Source organism: Marmota marmota, unplaced genomic scaffold, assembly GCF_001458135.2.
Source record: "Marmota marmota marmota unplaced genomic scaffold, marMar, whole genome shotgun sequence".
Lineage (NCBI taxonomy): Eukaryota > Metazoa > Chordata > Mammalia > Rodentia > Sciuridae > Marmota > Marmota marmota.
The window spans coordinates 48,741,134-48,758,960 of record NW_026000108.1 but is presented as its reverse complement, the minus strand read 5'-3'; the positions used below and the strand labels follow the sequence as shown (position 1 = coordinate 48,758,960).

The 17,827-nt window shown below is 30.6% G+C and overlaps 1 protein-coding gene across 1 annotated transcript in view; it reads left to right on the top strand.

The window, feature by feature from the left end:
- Nucleotides 1–16,076, top strand: part of Tecrl (trans-2,3-enoyl-CoA reductase like) — a 99,714-nt gene extending 83,638 nt beyond the window's left edge. The window contains exon 12 of the mRNA XM_048784577.1: nucleotides 15,776–16,076. Within this exon, the coding sequence (XP_048640534.1) occupies nucleotides 15,776–15,786 (11 nt within the window). The 3' untranslated portion in view covers nucleotides 15,787–16,076. The remainder of the gene's footprint in view (nucleotides 1–15,775) is intronic.
- The last annotated feature ends 1,751 nt before the right edge of the window (nucleotides 16,077–17,827 follow it).

The following is a 17,827-nucleotide window of genomic DNA, read 5'->3' as shown; positions in this document are numbered from 1 at the left end:
TATTGTTTTGAAACCAATTTGTTATCTATGTGTCACTCAGAAATACCCGCACTTGGGGGCTGGAATTGTGGCTCGGCAGTATTGTGCTTGCCTAGCACGGGCGAGGCCCGGGTTCCTTCCTCAGCACCACATAAAAATAAAGGTTTTGCGTTGTGTCTATTTACACCTAAAAAATAAATATTAAAAGAAAACAAACAAACACCTGCACACTGTCCCTTCCATGCAGGAGCCTATGAGACTTGAATTACAATCAAACCAACAATTTACAGTTTGAAAATTGTTATGCCAGGGTTGTTTCATTATTTAAAAACAGGAAATAAATTCATACAAGCACACCACAGTTTTAATATAAAAATATCATTATTAATAAAAATAAAATAATCTTCAGGAGAATTAAAGGAAGATAATTAAAATGCATATAATTAAAGCAATATTATATTTTCTCCATATTTCATCATTTTGTACCTTGAGTTACAGGGGATGATGTAAAGTAATGGATGGATATTGCCCCAACCGGCCAGTGCTTATTTAAAAATCACTGAGATTGACAAATGTCTGAGTTATGTGAGATGGAAGTGGTGGTATGTAGGGACTCTATATACAAACTTCCCCAATCCTCTAAGTTATTTTTTTAAAAAAAGATTAAAATATATAATTAAACCTTTTTTCTTTATAGTTTCTTTTTTCTTTATAGTTTATGATCTTGGACAGACTCATGATCTTGATATTAGTTATTATAAGCAACTCTAAATTGATACGTATGATACATATGCCCTATTAAGATACATATGCCTTATTAATTTTCTTCTATGTAATATGCCACTGGTAGTATGTGACCCAGAGTGCTATTTTATAGAATAATTTTGTCAATTGCTAATTATTTTTTTTTTACTATGCATTATTTGAATAGATTTCCAAGACTCTTGGTAGTATTTTAACATATATCAGCTATATGTGGAGTGCAGCTTTGAATTATTCTTATATAGCTGGATATTTCCTGTATGTACTACCAAACTTATGTATTTTAACTAGAAAATGTTGTTTTGAAATTTCTTAGGGAACGATAATACCATTATCTTAAAAGAATTGTTGTGAATCTGATTCACATTATCAGTCTTCTGACCATTTCTCTATCTAGGATTATAAGTTGTTAGAGTGAATTTGTTCTCCATTTCTATTAATTTTACAGGACATAACCCTTGGAAAAATAAAATAAAACAAAAACTCTAAAAATTAAAAAGATCACGACTACCTCTAAATTTTTCTTTGAAAGAAATGTATAGATACGTACATTCATGTTCAATACCTTCACAAATTGTGTTCCATTCATTTACTTGGTGTTTAGTAACTTTTTTCCACATGTTCAAAGATGATTCAAGATGAACCTTCTCAAAGAAAGACTGGACCAGTTTGGTACCCCATCAATGTAGGACTCTCTAGATCCACTTAGATAAAATACCTACTCCAAGCAAAAACTGAAAATTATATCAATTAGAAGGGGAAAATAAAATTCAGACTTCAGTTTCTATATTAAAATTGTTTAAAACAATGATTATTATGACTTTTCCAGGTGATAGTTTTTCACATTGCTTTTGAAGTTTTCCCAGGTGACAGTTTTGCACATTGCTTTTGGAGTGTGTTAAGAAGTGTAACCAATAAATTAATAATTTAATGCTTAAAAATAAGTTAACCTATGAAATTTAATACATTTTAGTACATTTTCTGGTTAATACAGTTTTGATTTCATATATTATTAAAAACAACAGGAAAGTTCATTTGATCTAATCATTACTCTGTTAACTACTTTTTTTAATATTTATTTTTTAGTTGTAGTTGGACACAATACCTTTACTTATTTATTTTTATGTGGTGCTGAAAATTGAACAAAGGGCCTCACATGTGTTTTTTTGTGCTCTACTGCTAAGCCATAACCCCAGCCCCTCTGATAACTACTTTTGGAATAATACTTTATTCCAAAACAAGTTGCAAAAAAAAGTGTTTTACAAGTACCACATCTTCATCTCTTACATGTTTTTACAAATATTACCTGGAGAGAGAAATATCAAAACATAAACAAAGGAATTGGCTGCCAATCCAATCCATATTGTTACACTATGCTGCATTTCTATTTTTCCCCTGAACTGTTTTCTACCATGAACTGCTACATTTAAAGTGTATTTTGTATTTTTTAAATTTCTTTGTTTAAATTTGATTAAAAATAGACGTGTAAGGGATTTTGTTTTTTATCAAACTTTTCTGAAAAAATTATTCTCTGAGTCATACAAGCACACACAACACACACACACACACGAATCAACTCTAAGTAGCATCACTTCTTACACAAGATATATAAAATGAAAATATTCTCAGTTTTAAATGTGTATGTTCAATCTTATCTCTCTAGAAAATGCTATGCATAACACCTAAGCAAATGAAATCATAAAATTCATAATCATGTTTGTATGTTGACCTTTAGCCTTCTTCCAGTAATTGAACACATTTTCAAGATATTTAGGTTCAAATTTAAGTAGTTAGCTTTCAGCACATGTTAACTTTTAGCAATTATTGGTCAACTATAACATTTATGCTCACAAATTTAAGAAAAAAAATGATCTGTGAGTCAACAATGAGGATTTCTTCTATTTTTATTTGTATTGAACAAAAAAGGAGAAGAAAACCCTGCAGTTGCTCCTGGATTTTAGAGGTGATTATAGCAAATGTTGCGCTATAAGCACAATTAAAGGCATTTACCCAGTTTTTGCATAATGATAATAATTAAGAAAAATTTATTTTAAAGGCTGCTTAAAAGTTAATTTTCACCCAGGTGCAAACTGACGCCTATAATTTGCCTTCCTTCAAAGGAGTTCTGGTTGTGGCAATGTACAAAATCATCTCCACAGTCAGAATCCGGGCTAAAACAGAATTTTGGGTTTTTAATTCTAGTTGGTAATGGTGCTTAAATGTGTGATAGAAAAAAAAATGAATGGACAGTCATCACAAACTTATTTTCTTAAGAATAGGGAAGACATTTTCATATTATTTGTTTGAGTAATTAAATTTTATAAGCCTACTGTCAGAAACGTTATTTACATCACATTCACAACAGCCTCAAAGCATAATTCCCTTGTATCCCCTCCTTCTACCAGCTTAAAAATCAGTGTGATTTCTTTGATCAACTCTAACCCATAATTTATTCTTCCTCTTTCAATGATCTTAATGCTACCCCTTATCCAGATGAAGCTCTTCATACTTCCTCATAGAATATCCAAGTAGAAGATGTTATGCTTTAATAATCTAAAACTAAATCAAATGAGAACAAAATACTATATGTAAATCCAATAACAATTTTCTAATTCAAGTAATTTTACTTTAAACTGAAGTTAATAACATTAAAAAGTAATTCATTTTGGAAATATATGTAATTTATTTAAAACTGACACTGGCTTAAAAAGTAATTCATTTTGGAAATATATGTAATTTATTTAAAACTGACACTGGCTAAGTTCGCATATGTTTTCACACATGAGTATTTTTTTACCTGTAAAATGAAATATTTACAACCCATAATATTTGTTTCCTATATACTATTTCAGAAAGCTAATGTAGATTCAAATAATTTTCAATTCTCTTTGAAATGTATAAAATTACATTTATAATCCATTTTTGAATTACATGAACAGCATTTATTTTATATAACATAATTTTTATAAATTTATTGGAAATATTTATTAACGTTTTGTATGTAAAACCAAGTCCAAACTCTATGAAAATAAATGGGATTCTTTCTTTAATGGAGTTTTCTTTTCAAAGTAGAAAATCAGAATATAAGAATAAGTGAGTGATAACTAACTTTATACTGGAAATGCTAAAAATAAAGTAGATATGAATTATGACAAAATAGAGAGCAACGTATGAGGTATGATGAATCACATGGTGTGATCTTACATTTCCTCTAAAGGGCATGAACTTTCAGCTAACACTTACAGAGTATTCAGGGAGGAGTATTTTGCAGGTAGAATATTTTAGATTTTAGACCAAAATAGAGAGAAAGAGAGAGGGGCAGGGAGAGGGGGCTGTGGGGGGAAGAAAAGAGGTAGAAGGGGAGTCAGGGTACTGGAGGGCAGAGGAAGGGAAAGGATATCAAGGAAAGGGAAATGGGAAGGCCAGAAGGCAGAAAGAAGGAAAAGATAAAAGCAAACTCTAGCTTGAGGCACTGACACAAGAAACTTTGGATTCCTTGAGAAACTGCAAGCCACTTAGTGTGATTGGAATGTACTGAATAAAAAGAGAAGAGTCTGCACATTCTGAAGCTGGAAACAGCATGAAGCAAGATGTCATGCATGGCCCTTAGAGGAGTCTTACTTTGACATGCAAGTTTAGAATAATCCATTCTGTTGTAGGAAAGAAGAAAATATGAATTTGAAAAAACATAAGAAATGACATCTAGCAAATTTACAAAAGATTGAAAAATAATTTCTATTTTATTCTGAATGAAAGAAAAAATGTATGATAGACAATAAAAAACATTATGTGATCATATATATTTTTAACATCCCTTATTCTGTTTCTTATGTGGAAAAATTAAGATAATGGGAAAAAAAGACAACATAGATAACATTTAGAAGAATGCAGTAATATCCAGAGAAAGAATTATTTATTTGTTATGCAATTCTCTGGGTTTGGCTTTTACTTTAAAAAGAAAACAAAACTTATAACATAGGCTCCCCAACACTGGGTCATTTAAATTGAGGGGGGTATGAGAGTGAAATAAATGTACCCCTGATTTCCAATCTGACAGAAGCATTTTCATTAGCTCAGTACACAAGAAAGCATTTCAGTGTCAATAATTCCATGCCCCTGCAAGAGTCAGCAACTGTTGTTGTTCCTGCCCATTGTCACATGTGTATTTGCCAAAAGTACCCCAGAACTACACTCCCCATTAGCAATGTAGGATTTTTTTTCAAAATCTGTAAGTCTGCCCAAATACATCTTTTTGGAAAGACTGGATGGGTGCAAAAGTGAAATATTCCAACCACAAACTGTCTCTTCAGCAGTGGTGGTGTGTCCCAAATACTACCAATGTCATATGTAGACCAGTCCAAATAATGCAATCATCAAAGACACATTGTGACAATCAGATTATCTTTTTGAGATTTCTGGGCCTTCTGAGGCAAGAAAGTGTCACTAGGGGTTCAGAATAAAAAATAAAGTCAGCAACCTTGATCAAATTGTAATTACTAATTGTAAGAACAAATAATTTCTAATAATTGCCCCACCAATAAAAAAAAAGATTTGCTGTATTTTAAAAGGGTATGTATGTTCAAATTTATATGTATATACATGGTAATGATGCTTAGGCAGATATTAAATGTGGACGAGAAGGAGAATATGTCTAACAAATCAACTCACACTATTACTAAGTCATAAGATACACTATGTAGCTTTTAGAATAAATATCCTGTGAATTTTTTTTAGCAAAATAAGACTTTTATCAAAGTTCAAGCAAGTATAAAAATAGACAAACAATTTATCTGAGTGTGCAGGTATTTTATAACTTTTAATAATAATAGTTTTGAAAAACTACTAAAGAAGACAAAATCAAATTTACATATTAAAGTCATAATGTAAGGCAGGATTAACACAGAAGATGCAATCATAATATTTGCAATAACTTGTGACTTGAAATATTAAGAATATTTTTTCTTCCTAATATTTTGTTTTTTAGATTTTCTATTAAAAATGGTAATATATTCCACTTTGAGATTTGAAAAAAAATATGTTGTATTGAACTCAACAAAGTCTCTATTCACATTTTCCTGTGTTTACTGTCTAGTGTTATTCTAAACATGACTTTTCATATCCCCTATGTTCCATAGTGACACATAATATGTGTTGGAATTTTCATATGATTTTATGTGGCTAAATTTCTGTATGTATTTTTCACACACAGTGTGAACTCTCTTTAAGGTGATCTTCTTTTTGAAAATTATGTTGAAATTCAATTCATATATAAAATATATATGTATAATTCTTCATTATTCTATGTATAAATGAATTTTTTTCAAACCAAGTACTTCAGATTATTTCATAAACAGAATATCACCAGCATCCCAGAAACTATCCCCCCTCATTTATTCTTTTTTTTAAATTAGTGGCATCCCCAAACACAAATAAAATGTGAAAATGCCAAAATATAATTTTAGTGTTCCACTAAATTTAACCAAATCCAATGCTGCCAGAGTGACTGTCTTCCAGCCATGATACACAGAGTTATCCCCACTAGCAACAAGTAAGAAGAGATATAACAGGTGATGCTCTTAATCTCTCTGAATTAAAGGTCTGTAATAAGTTGCATTCTAGCTGAGAACCAAAAAGACAATGCAGAGTCTCACTTATATCAAATACAGAATTACAGCACCTCCTGTTTGCTTGGCATCCCTTTTCCTCCTCCAACAGTTACATTCTTACTTCCCTTACCTATTCAGTCTTGATTATATGAAGTGACTTCTACTTAATTGCATTCATCTAATTACCATCTCCTCATTTAATAGAATCATCCAGAGGCTTCAAATATCATAAGAAACATTAAGTCATTGCTTGAAGGTTTGGTTTAGCCATCATCTCAAAACATACATGTGTACCATACTCATTCAATTTAATCACATTTTCTCATTTCTTTCACTTCCAAGAAAAATCTAAAATAACTATAATTCTCTGTATTTATAATGTTTCAAAACGTTTTTATTTACTTTTACTTATTATTTTTAGTTATATGCAATATCAGGATACACCCTGACACAGTTACAAAAGTGTGGAACACAACCCATTCCTTCAGTCTCCAGCAGTTCCCTCCACATCCCTCCCCATATCTCTTCTCTTCACTCTACTGATCCCTATTCAATCCATTTACAGTTTACTTCTTACATTTTTGTAGTAAGTATTCTGTGGATGCATCTGATGCAGGAACTCACCATGACACATCAATTCATTATGTGCATACAAAATTTTGCTCAGAGTCATTCCACTGTTTGAAAATTTTGCTGTCCCTTCTTCCTCCTCCTTAATTCCCTTTGTCTACTGATCTTTCCTCTATTTTGATTAAATTCTCTCTCCATTTTTCTTTCTTTCTCTCTCCTTTTTATCTGCCCCTTCCATTTTGGATTAACTTCCACATATCAGAGAAAACATTCAACATTTTTTTGGGGGGGACCAGCTTATTTTACTTAGCAAGCTACTCTCAAGTTCCATCCATTTACTGGCAAATACTATAAAGCCATTCTTCTTTATGGCCAAGTGTATATTTGCCACATTTTCTATTTATCTGTTGAAGAGCCCTAGGTTGGTTCCATAGCTTTGCTATTGTGCATTGTGCTGCGATTAACATTGATGTGGCTGTAGTATCATCACTGTAGTATGCTGATTTTAACTCCTTTGGATATATCTTGAGGTGTGGGTCACATGATGGTTTCATTCCTAGTTTTTTGAGGCATCTCCATACTGCTTTACAGAGTAGTTGCACTAATATGCAGTTCCACCAACAATATGAGTATATTTTTCTCTCTACATCCTTACGTTTCCCTAATTGTTAGAGATGCTGAACATTTTTTCATGTATGGGTTGACCATTTGCATTTTATTTTTTGTTGTTTCAAAATTTTTCCCTGTTTAGTGTCTGTTTAGTTCTTTGGCCAATGTATTGATTAGGTTATTTGTATTTTTGGTGTTAAGTGTTTGAGTTCTTTGTACATTTTGGATTGTAATATCCTCTTTGAGGAGTAGTTTTCAAATTGAACTCTCATATTTACTAAATTTATTATATTTGATAAGACTTTAAAATTTTTAGGACTTAATAAAATGAAGACAAAATGATTAAATCACAATAATATGTCTGGCCTGGTGCTGAATCCATAAAATATAAATCATAACTTTTATAGTTTTATTATTATTTCAGGCATATATCATTAACCTCACAAAAGTATTTGTCTTAGGCACTAATTTGTCGACCTTTTAAAAAAAGAACTACATAATTTTTATCTATGTATGATTAAACCCTACTACAACGTATAAGACTATTAATAAATAAATGCTTGGAAACTAGTGAGATTTTCTCTTTATATACTCTCACATGAGGGTTTTAATACCCTCCTTTTTCTGAAAATACTAGAGGCAAGTAATTTTTGCAAAAAACATCACAATACCAAATAACTCTACTTATTTATACATATGAAATCTTTAATTCTATGAGAAAAGAAAACAGAGGGGGAGGCTTGAAAAGAAAGTGACATAAGAACTAAATAAGGACAAAGCTAAGTATAAGTATATTCCTGATGCATAGGAAAGGAATAATGATACCAATTCTACTGGGATAATGTAATGAATAAAAGTGTAAATAGTAGTTTGCAATGTGCTTACTTCGCACGACTGTATTATATAATATTTCAAGTCATTAAAGATTATCATAATGACTGAATTATAGTCTTCAAAAGATAACCAGTTACACCTTTATTGATATTTTTAATTAGCAACATTATAAACTTGAGGCATTTTTGAATTGTTTTATTCTTTATCACATCTTAAACATTTTGTGGAAATAGTAAGGCAATTAAATAAAGGCATAAATAAATATGCAAATAAACAATGGTAAATATAAAAGCTTTGTTGTTGTTTTTCTGGGAATTGAATTTAGGATCTTGTGCAAGCTAAGCAAGTGTTCTATCGCTGAACCATATCTCCAGCACACTATGCAAGAATATTTTTGAACATTATTCTCTTGCTACTTTAGGGATTTAAGGGCAGAATTCGAGAGTTGGCTTTGTTTTCTTCCGTACACATGTCAGATAAAATTAACATAAAGGGAGAAACAAAATATCAACAGATTAACTTTGGCAAAGGCATATTTAAATCTAGTTCAAATTAGAACGAAATAGAAAATGGGAGTCAATGATTAACAACAAATATGAAATGAAAATAATAGCTGATTTATTCTCTTTCAATATCTTCAAATGTAGCTTGGTCTGCTTGTATACGGCTGACTTTTCAACAAATAGTCGTGGGCCAGACATAATGACTCATGACTCTTATCCCAGAAACTCAGGAGACTGAGAAGAATAATTGTGACTTCAAGGCCAACTTGGGCAATTTAGTGAGACCCTGTCTCAAACTGGAAAAAAAAGACCCATGGTAATATACTCCAATAAGTTTACATTATATGTGACTACCTTTTACACCTCCTCAGGGTGTGTTTATGTTACAATGCTCCTGTAAATACTATATGAATAATTATTTGAAAATGCAGATATAAATTAAATGTAAAATTTAATATATACTAAATTAGTATTTTGCATAGTATTATTTACTAGATTTAGATTTTAACATAAATCTCATCAAATTTAGATTTTAAGCACTATAGGTATACTTATTTGGAAATTATAAAGCAGTAAACTCCTTCCAAATACTCTGAAGTTAATTACACTGAATATAAAAAAATGAAAAAGAAAGATTATATTTTAAATATTTTTCTATCTATATTTGTTAGTCATGCAAAATAATATCAAAAGCTCTTTTTAAAAACTTCATGAGGAAAAATATATGTGTGTATAAATTTTGCATTTGGAAAAATTTTCACAACTACATGATGTACAAGTAGCATCGATATGTATATTATGTGTACCCAGTAAAAATGACTTTCAACATTGGAGCACTGTACTGTTATAATTTCTCTTTTAATTCCATGAATGAAAAGTTGTTTATGTATGTAAAAGCCATTTTCACAGTACTATTCAGAATGTTACATATTATCTTGCCAAAATCATGTTAAATGATTTTGCTAGAAAATCATTTTGCTAGAAATTGAAAACTCAGTGTATAAAGTCATCCCATGACAGCAGCAAATCTTAATTACAGCCTAATTTCTAATTCCTGGACACTTTAGGTTCTTACATCTACTGGAACATTTCCACATTTTTCCCTAATTTATTTTTTATTGGTCCAGAAAATCTTCAGTTTACTAATTCCCTTGTGTACATTTAGCATTTGAATAAACATAATCTCCATTAATGTTGCAGTTTCACTACTATCCAAAAAAAATGTTTCATGAAAAAAAAAAACAACAATAACCAGAAAACAATATAAACCAAAATGAAAATACGTGAAAGCAAATTATCTTTTAATTTATTTACAGTTTTACATATTTTGTTTTAAATAACAGTTTCCTCCTGATTTCCCACATCTCTGTTCATAATAAAGGCATTCCATTACAGGTAATAGGCACATAAATGTCTTTAAATGTTAAGACTCATTGTAATTACCTGTCACTATTTGTTAAGCATATGCAACTCAATTAACATGTGGATTTAAGATACATTAAATATAAGTGGAAACAATGCTTTGCCTTCTGGTAAGACTGCCTCAGGAGTAAAGAAACAGTAAAAAACAGGGCCAAATTTTAATACTTAAAATGTCCTGTGAAGGTTTTTCTCTAATTCAGCTTTTACTGGCTTTCATTGAAATTAACTATTGTGTGTGTGTATGTGTGTACGCATTTCTTCCAAAGTACAAAAACATACAGCTACAAAATCAACTTTAAAGTTGATTTCTCTATAAAGTTTTCCCTGATTGATGTTTTATTTTTTTATTCTCATATGACAGGTTATGGTCCTCATTTCTTCTAGGCTCCCAAATATACGTAGTATATTATATTCAAGTATATTTTGTTATACTAGTTCATATACCATCTCTCATGCTATATGTACTTCTTGCCTGTATGTTTTACTACATAGAAGTATTCTAGATATTTATTGAAGGCAGGGATAGAACCTTAATCACTTTATATCTGGAGTGATGCTAAATGATTATGGAACATTACAAAGTTTCAGTCTATAGAGACACCACCACTGTAAGAATGTACTTGTAGGGATTATTATTATTATTATTATTTCAATTGGGAATGTTAAAGCTAGAGTTGCTAATATGAAATCATTGTCTATCCACCATTGTATAATTCATGTAAATTATTTTTCTTGCAACTAAAACATAAGGAAAAGTCCAATTTTAAAAGACTGAACTGGACTGTCATTTAGTAGGTGTTAACAGAAGTGATCACTTCCATCCACTTTAACTCAGTTCACGTAAGGGTACTAAATTTATGCAGCTGAAACAGACTACTGGGAAATGCTGAGCAAAGCAAGCCGTTTTATGGCTTGAAGGCTATAAAAATACATCATCTGAGAAAATATCTTAAAATTTTGACAATCTTGGAGTACATATAATGGATGATCACACTGCTTCTATACGATTATTTGTGATTAATGCATTAAAACATGATGACAAGAAGTCTGACCCTGTGAAGCACTGAGAACATTATTTCTTAAAAAACTTGGAAAATAGAGATACAATTCTATTTCTCCAACTGTTTCATCACAGACAAGTAATTAAATAATTGGAAATAAAGAAAAGCAGACGATGGAGACTGTCATTTGTGGGATTATTTAATGAATTGAACAAACAGGCCGGAAGTTTTCTCAAAATACTAATAAATGTTTTCAGTATTAACCTGAAAACAATAGACAACATAAAATCAAAATTAAACATCAATAGAATTGCCAATACCACATTTATATTCAGAATTAAGTAATGTGACAATTGAGATGATAATGAAATCTATTGATGTTTTAGTCTATCAGTGATTAAAATAACATCCTAATCTAGAAGTTTATTTGCACTGTTTATTTTCCAATTTTTTTTGCTGCTTGCATTTCCTGAAAGCATTAGTTGATTTCATTGCTCAAAAAATGATGATGGTTTCATTGGCAAAATAAATATACATTATAAAACATGCATTGTATACTCCCTTTAATTCAATGAACCAAAACAATTTTCCAAATCACAGAAAATCAATTTTAAAATTCAAAATAAAGATAAATTAAAACATATCAATTTTATTAATTATCAAAAATATGTAATTTATAAACAGCACTATTTAATAAAATTTAATTAAAAACATGATGAAAGACATGAACATAAATATCCAAGGAATCAAAGAACTCCAGGTTTGAAGACCTCAAAAAAACTGCACATAAAGACATATTATAATCAACTTTTGGAAGACAAAGACAAAATAATGATTTTGAAAACAATAAGAAAGAAATGAATTATCAGATACAGGGGACCACAGCAAATCTATCATTGGAAATACTGAGCAAACTGTCCAGTATATCCAAAATGATAGTAGTAAAAATATAGACCTTCCAATCAAGAGTTTTTCATACAAAAAAAGTGTCCATCGAAAGTGAGGAAGATATTGAAATTTTTCCAAACAAAAACAAAGAGAAATGTGGTATCATAAGAACTCCTTTGCAAGAATATACTAGCCATGAAGGTGAAAATGAAGAAAGTAGACACAACCCTGAAGTGTGAGAAGAGATAAAGATCTCAATAATTCTATCTACAGGAACAATTACAAAATGCCCAATTATTGTAACCATGGTTTACAACACTATTTTTGTTTCTTAAGTGATTTAAGAAATGCATAAATATTTTAAATTAAATTATTTATCTGAAAGTTATAATTATTGAAATTGCACTTAGAACTCTACATTTTGTTTTCTGTATAATTTAAGAGAATGATTCACAAAAATATTTATAATTTTGGACATATAATATATAGGTCTGTAACTTTGTGAAATAAATAATTGAAAGGAGTATCCATGATGTTATGAATGAGCAGAATTTTTTAAAAAGAAAATAATTACAGAATATAGAAAACTGAACATGAGAATATAAAGAAGACAGGGTATAATCAAAAAATAAGTTTCATTTCAATATATCCACCAAATCCAAAGTAATGTGTTGGTCAACTTTATGTGTCTATGACCAAAACACCTGAGAAGAACAATATCTAGCAGGCACCCCTAGGTTTAATGGCCAGTACTAATAAATAAACGGTAAAGTTCAAGAATAACATTTATACAAACATAATATACATGAAAATGATCAATAATCATGTTAAAAGATGTTTAACATTACTAATCATTAGACAAATTCGAATCAATATTTCAATGACATACTATCACACATAAATTTAGATGAATACCATAAAAAATGTTTGTGAAGATATGCAGAAATTAGATTACTTGGGCATTGTTGGTGGGAATGTAAAACTGTATAGCAGGTATAAAACATAAAAAAATTACAAATAGAATTTTTATATAATCCGGAAGCTTCACTTGTAAGTACATACCCAAACAAATAGAAAGGAGGAGCTCAATGAGATGTTTGTATGAACATATTCATGCATAGCACGTTTGACATCAGATAAAAAGTGGAAGGAATGCAGTCATCTATAACAGGTGAATGGACAGGGAAAATGTGGAATATATACACACAGCAAAATATTACTAAACCTTGAAAGGAAGTTCAGATACATGCTATAACATTAATGAACCATGAGTACGGTATCCAAGGTGAACTATGCCAATCACATAAATGCATATACAATAACATAAAAACATACGATTTCATTTATATAAGTTATTTAAAGTTACCCAAATCCTAGAAGCAGTAGAATGGTGCTTGACAAGGGATAAGGGTAGGGGAATGTACAGTCAGTGTTTAATGGAGTTTCATGAGATGAAAAGAGCAAGGGTAATAAATGGTGGTGATGGTTACATAATGATATGAATGTACTAATATCAGTGAACTGTATAATTCAAAATGGTTTACATTTTGAATTTTTGTTATTTGTATTTTACCACAACGAAAAAGTTGAAAAGTTGACAATACCAAATCTGGGTAAAGATGAGAAGAAAATGACACAATTATTAGTCCTGTGAGTGTATAAGTCTGTTTTCTTCTATTATAACAATATACCTGTAATTCAAGTTTTACAGTCTCCTGCATGGAAGAACAGCGTCTGGATGTTTTGAGTTTTGGAGAACAACTTAGTTTTAAAACAATAATATTCTTTTACAAAGGAAAAAGTTTCATTTAACTCACAGTTTTGAAAGCTGTAATTCCAAGATTACACTTCATCATTATGGCCGACTAGTTAGAGCCTCATTGTGGCATGATAGCATCAAAATTGCATAAATAAGAGATCACATGATGGTACAGGAAACCAGAGAGTAGAAAGAGACCAATCTTGTCTTTTTATAATAACAAATTCTCACAGGAAGTAATAACTCCAGGATATCAACATTAACCTCTTCTGAGAGAAGAGCCCTCAATCACCTAATTACATCCACAAGGACCCATCCCATAAAGTTTCTAACACCTCTTAATTCTGCCAAAATGTGGACTAAGTTTCAATACGAGTCCTCAGAAGACATGCTCAAATCATACCCAAACCATAGCTTTTAAATATATAATTAAATTCAAATTTATCAGAAGATAAGTAAACAATGTTTTAAGGAATATGTAAGTATTAAATATTTTGTTTAGGAAATTACTAAAATATGAAGAACGGAAGAAAAACATTATGAATATTTTCATTTTAAACCTAATTATAACACTAAACGTCAGAAACAATGTAAGTATTAAACAAGTTGAAGTTTCAAAAGTTAAAGTGTATCAACCAAATTAAGCATTTGATACATATGTACAGTTTTTTTGAAAATTGTATAACAATAGGCAATTTATTGTTTTAACTTTTCAGGTCAAAAACTAATTTTCTTTAATAGGTAAATCTATGAATTTTGACAAATACACAAACTCAAGTAACATAGTCTACCACAACTAAGATGCAGGACAATTCCATAATGGTATTTTGATATTCAACCACTCCACAGATCCTTGAATCTTAGAAACCAGTAGTTTTTCACTGTCATTATGTTAATCATGAGGATGGCAGGATGTCACATGAATGGTATCATATAATAGGTACACTTTTGAATACTTTTATTCATCACAATAAACTTGAAATTCATTCACATCAGTGTGTGTATCAAGAAATATTCCTCATTTTAAGTAGTATTCCAATGTACTAGAACTCAGTATTCATTCAGTAAAGAATATTTCATGTTTCCAGTTTTGATATACAGATAAAGTCTTTGTATGTATGTATGTATGTATGTACATATTTGCATAGTGGAGTGTGTGTGTGTGTCTGAACATAAATTTATAAATGATCATATTTTTGTATAAATACCTGAAAATGTGATAGATGTTTCATGTGGTTAACTATATGATTAAATCACATAAAAATTCTAAGATGATTTCTAAATTGGTAGTATTATTTTACATAGTCTGTAGGATGGATTTTTTATTTTAAAAAATAATTAGAAAAATGATTTTAAAAAATATAAATCAATTTAGATATTCAATACTTATAGCTTGCATTTATTTATTTATTGCAAAGCTAATCCACAATATTCATAGGTCTTATGAAAGGCTAGTAAAAGACAAAAATCTTATGTAAGGATGACTAGAAATATACACTGTTAGTTCTCTTCTAAATTAGCTCACATCTATTTTGTAGTTGAATGTGTTCCAATGGTTTGATTTTTGTTTTAAATTTACTTTGAGTGAGAGAGCTATTCAAACAACAAAATCAATCAAGCAACCAGCAAAAACTTACTTGAGCATTTACAGTCCCAGATCACAAATCTTATAGTTTGGATCTGTAATGTTCCATAAGGCCCATTTGTTGAAGGTTGGATGCTTTGGGAAAGTGGTGGAAACTTTAGAAGGAAGAACTTATTTATAAGAAGTAGGTCACAGATGTGTCTTTTGAAAGTTATTTTGTGCCCAGTCCTTTCTTTTCTCTCTCTCTGTATTCCCAGGCCCACCATGAGATAAGCAGCTTGGGTCCACCACTACTTTCTGCTTCACCAAAAGCCTAGTAAAAATGAATCCAACCAACCATGAGCTGCAACTTCTGAAATCATGAGCCAAAATAACTCTTTCCTTCCTCAAAGTTGATTTCTGTCAGGTATTTTTGTCATAGCAATGAGAATCTAAATAAAATATCGAGTAACATTTGTTTCACTGACACTCACTCTTGGGAAACTTCATTAAATCACAATCTTGTCCTACACAATGGAGTCACATCATTAGTAGAAGCATAATAAAGACCTCTTGTTGACAATACTTAAATATATCACACAATGTTATTTATTAACTAATTTTGAAAAATATATGCTTTTATTATTTCTTTAATTTTTTTTCAAAATATATCTGCATGTGAAATAAATATTGATTAACACTAAAGGAATTTTAACATAGAAATAATCTTTAGAACCGTTTCAAAATAGAATTTAAAGCATTTGCATTGTGATTTTCTTAATATTTTAGGTAATTGTTATAGTTTAGATATAGGTGTACCACAAAAACTCCCATGTGAAAAAACGCAAGAAAGTTAAGAGGTGAAATTATTTAAAGTTATGAGAGTCTTAACCCAAGCAGTGTATTCATCATTTGAATGGATTAGCTGGGTGTTAACTCAAGGGAACTGGAGGAAGTGGGTATTTGGAGGCATGACTTTGGGCATATATTTTGTCCCTGTGGAGCAGAGTGTCTCTTTATGCTCCCTGGTGCCATGTCCAAAACTGCTTTCCTTCTCCACACCTTTCCTCCAAGATGTTGTGCCTTCCTTCTGGCTTATACCAGCAAAACTGGCCATCTATAAACTGACACCATCATTTTTTGGTACTGGGGACTGAACCCAGGGGCACTTGATCACTAAGACACATCCCCAGCCCTTTCTAAAAATTTTATTTAGAGACAGGATCTCACTGAATTGCTTAGGGCTTCATCTAGTTTCTGAGGCTGGCTTTGAACTCCCCAACTTCCTCTCTCAGTCTTAGAGGCCACTGGGATTACAGGCATGCACCATCACACCCAGATGGACTGAAACCTTTGAAAATATAAGTTCCCAATAAAATTTTCTGCATTTAAAATTGTTTTTGTTATGTCTTTTTATGAGAGTGGAGAAAAATATGACTAAAACAATAAGAAAAATTAAAAGTTATATTTTAATTCTAATACCATAGGAATCATTCTTTTGCTTATGATCATTTTGGCTCATGATTTCATTTTTAATCTATTAATATCTATATGCACTTTTCAAAGAAAAATAAAATCATACCCTCAACTGTACCCACAATTTTAAGGGATTTGAGAGTGCTAAAATCTATTCATATATCTCAGTAGGCTTAGCTTCAAAATTCCTGCCTTAATTAAATTTAAAGTAGAAAATATCATGCCTTAGGAAGTCTGACATTCATTTTAAATATCTAAAAATTATTCACTATATTCAGACAATCAGCAGCTATAGCTGATAGTCTTTAAAGTTGTTAATGTTGCTACTTCTTGAGGAAGTAAGAAAAAAATCCTCTTAACCAGTCCTTGTTCAAAGGCAAAACATAGCAAAATGAATATTCAATAATATCTTAACTCTTGCATTGTAAGAATGGATTTTTAACTGAAAATGTAATTCTCTTTGGGGGGAGGTATATTATATTATACAAAACTCACATTAGAAGTATTTTCACATGATTTTTTTTTTTTTCGATTTGAGTGACATGTGTAATGTGTGTGGACTTAAGCCAATTAAGGATACACTTTAAGCAGTTTTGATATGGCATAAGAAAGGAACAGCTGGTTGTCAGCAGTGTTTATTGTGACTTTAACATACAACAACAGCTACAGAATTCAGAGTCTTAATGAAAGAGAGGCTTTAAATCTGCCTGTGGATAGTACTACAAATGTTTTGGGAATATCTCAGTAATTTGTTCTCTTCTAAGGAAAACAAAATTCATCTGAGATTCCATTGCCTGAAAGAAGTCCATATAATGCAAATATTAACAAACTCTTCAGGCTCTTTGATCACTGGC